Source organism: Wasmannia auropunctata, unplaced genomic scaffold, assembly GCF_000956235.1.
Source record: "Wasmannia auropunctata unplaced genomic scaffold, wasmannia.A_1.0 LD336069.1, whole genome shotgun sequence".
Taxonomy (NCBI): Eukaryota; Metazoa; Arthropoda; class Insecta; order Hymenoptera; family Formicidae; genus Wasmannia; species Wasmannia auropunctata.
In genome coordinates this window covers 290,879-292,519 of record NW_012026821.1, presented here as the reverse complement: position 1 = coordinate 292,519, position 1,641 = coordinate 290,879, and the positions used below count along the sequence as shown (strand labels likewise).

Genomic DNA, 1,641 nt, shown 5'->3' with positions numbered 1-1,641 from the left:
AAAAAATATGGAGTGATGATGAAGAATCAGAAGATGAAAGTCAGAAAAAAAAGGTTGTTACATCATACATATTTATTGTAATTTTTTATTATTAATATTATGTTATATTTAAATATTATTTGCATTATTTTTATTTTTTCTAAAAGTAGAAATCTAAAAAAAATGATATAAAAGGAATGAACGCTAAAAGCAAATCTTCAGAATTATGGAAAGAATTGAAAACAATGAAAAATTCATTTGCAGTAAGTTTTTTTAAATTTGCAAAAAATCTAATATAATATTTAAGCATTAATTTTTATATCCTGATTGTATAATATAAAATATCTCTTTTTGAAATGTAGGTAAATTCTGAACAATCTTCAGATGATGATAGCTCTTCAAAAATGTCGCAACATTTAATACAAGAGAATAATACTTTAAAAAAAGAAAATGATGATTTAAAAAACGAAAACATGGCACTGCGTGTATCACTTGCTTGTATAGAAAGTATGTATTGTATTTGTAGTCATGTATTATTTTAAATAGTATATATATAAGCAGAAATATAATGTTACATAAAGAAACTAATTAAACACACATTATATTAGGAGAAAATCATTAAAATAATTTCATACATTATACTTCAAAATTTGTAAGTGGTTGTACTCTAATTGTTTTATATGCCATTTTTAGATTTACCAAAGATAAATAATCTGGTGGAAAATATTATTCTCAAAACAGAAAAAATACATGGCACATTTGATTTAATTACGGACTCCAAGGTAAATTAATCTTCGTTTAAAGAAATAGCAATCAATAACTTATTTATTTTAGAAATAAAAAATTTTTTAAATTAAAACAATTAACATCAATTTTCGGCATTTTATTTAATTACAAATGAAATCAATATCTTGTATAAGAAAATATTTTCATATATTTAAAAGATATATTTGCTTAATACCATTGTAAATGAGTATAAATTGTTACATGTTTTAACCTTTATACAGAATAAATATTTGAGATTAGGTTATATTATATTCATACAATTTTTTCTTAAACACATTTATAGAAAATTGAAAATGAAGCTACAAATGATATAATAGAAATCACATCGAATAAAGAATACTGTAATGTAAGCACAATTTTTATATATTTTTTGTACATTTTTTTTGTGTTTACAGAAATAATATATTTTACTTCTTTAATTTTTTTTATAGGAAAAAATGATTGATCTGGGTGGAAAAGGAGTTCTTGTAAGTGCTAATCGCCTTAGACATTGCAATAGAAATAGTATTTCGCAGTACACATGCGATTTACTATCAGTAGTTTTTTCTAAAGAAGAGTTGGCATCATCTAGTTTAACGGGAAAAGTTGCTAATACCATGAAAGGAAATGTAACACCTAAAGCACGTTTAAATCCTAAACGACTTGAGGCAATTGAAGGTAATATCCCAAATAGAAAAGGATTTTACAGAGTTCTTTATGAAGTTTTAATAATGAAGGTCCTAATAAAGCAGTTATTATATTGTGCGATAAATATAAAAAACAGTGTTTTAAATAATGTGATTTATATTTAAATTTAATATAATAAATATATTTATTATATGTATATAATTTATATACATATATATACATATATATATATATATATATATATTTATT

At 21.9% G+C, this 1,641-nt stretch overlaps 1 protein-coding gene across 1 annotated transcript in view; it reads left to right on the top strand.

Moving 5' to 3' along the window:
• Positions 1–725: 725 nt before the first annotated feature.
• LOC105450218 overlaps positions 726–1,641 on the top strand; it is a 47,090-nt gene continuing 46,174 nt past the window's right edge. The window contains exons 1-3 of the mRNA XM_011689965.1: positions 726–761; positions 1,049–1,111; positions 1,197–1,422. Coding sequence (XP_011688267.1) covers positions 1,203–1,422 — 220 coding nt within the window. The 5' untranslated portion in view covers positions 726–761; positions 1,049–1,111; positions 1,197–1,202. The remainder of the gene's footprint in view (positions 762–1,048; positions 1,112–1,196; positions 1,423–1,641) is intronic.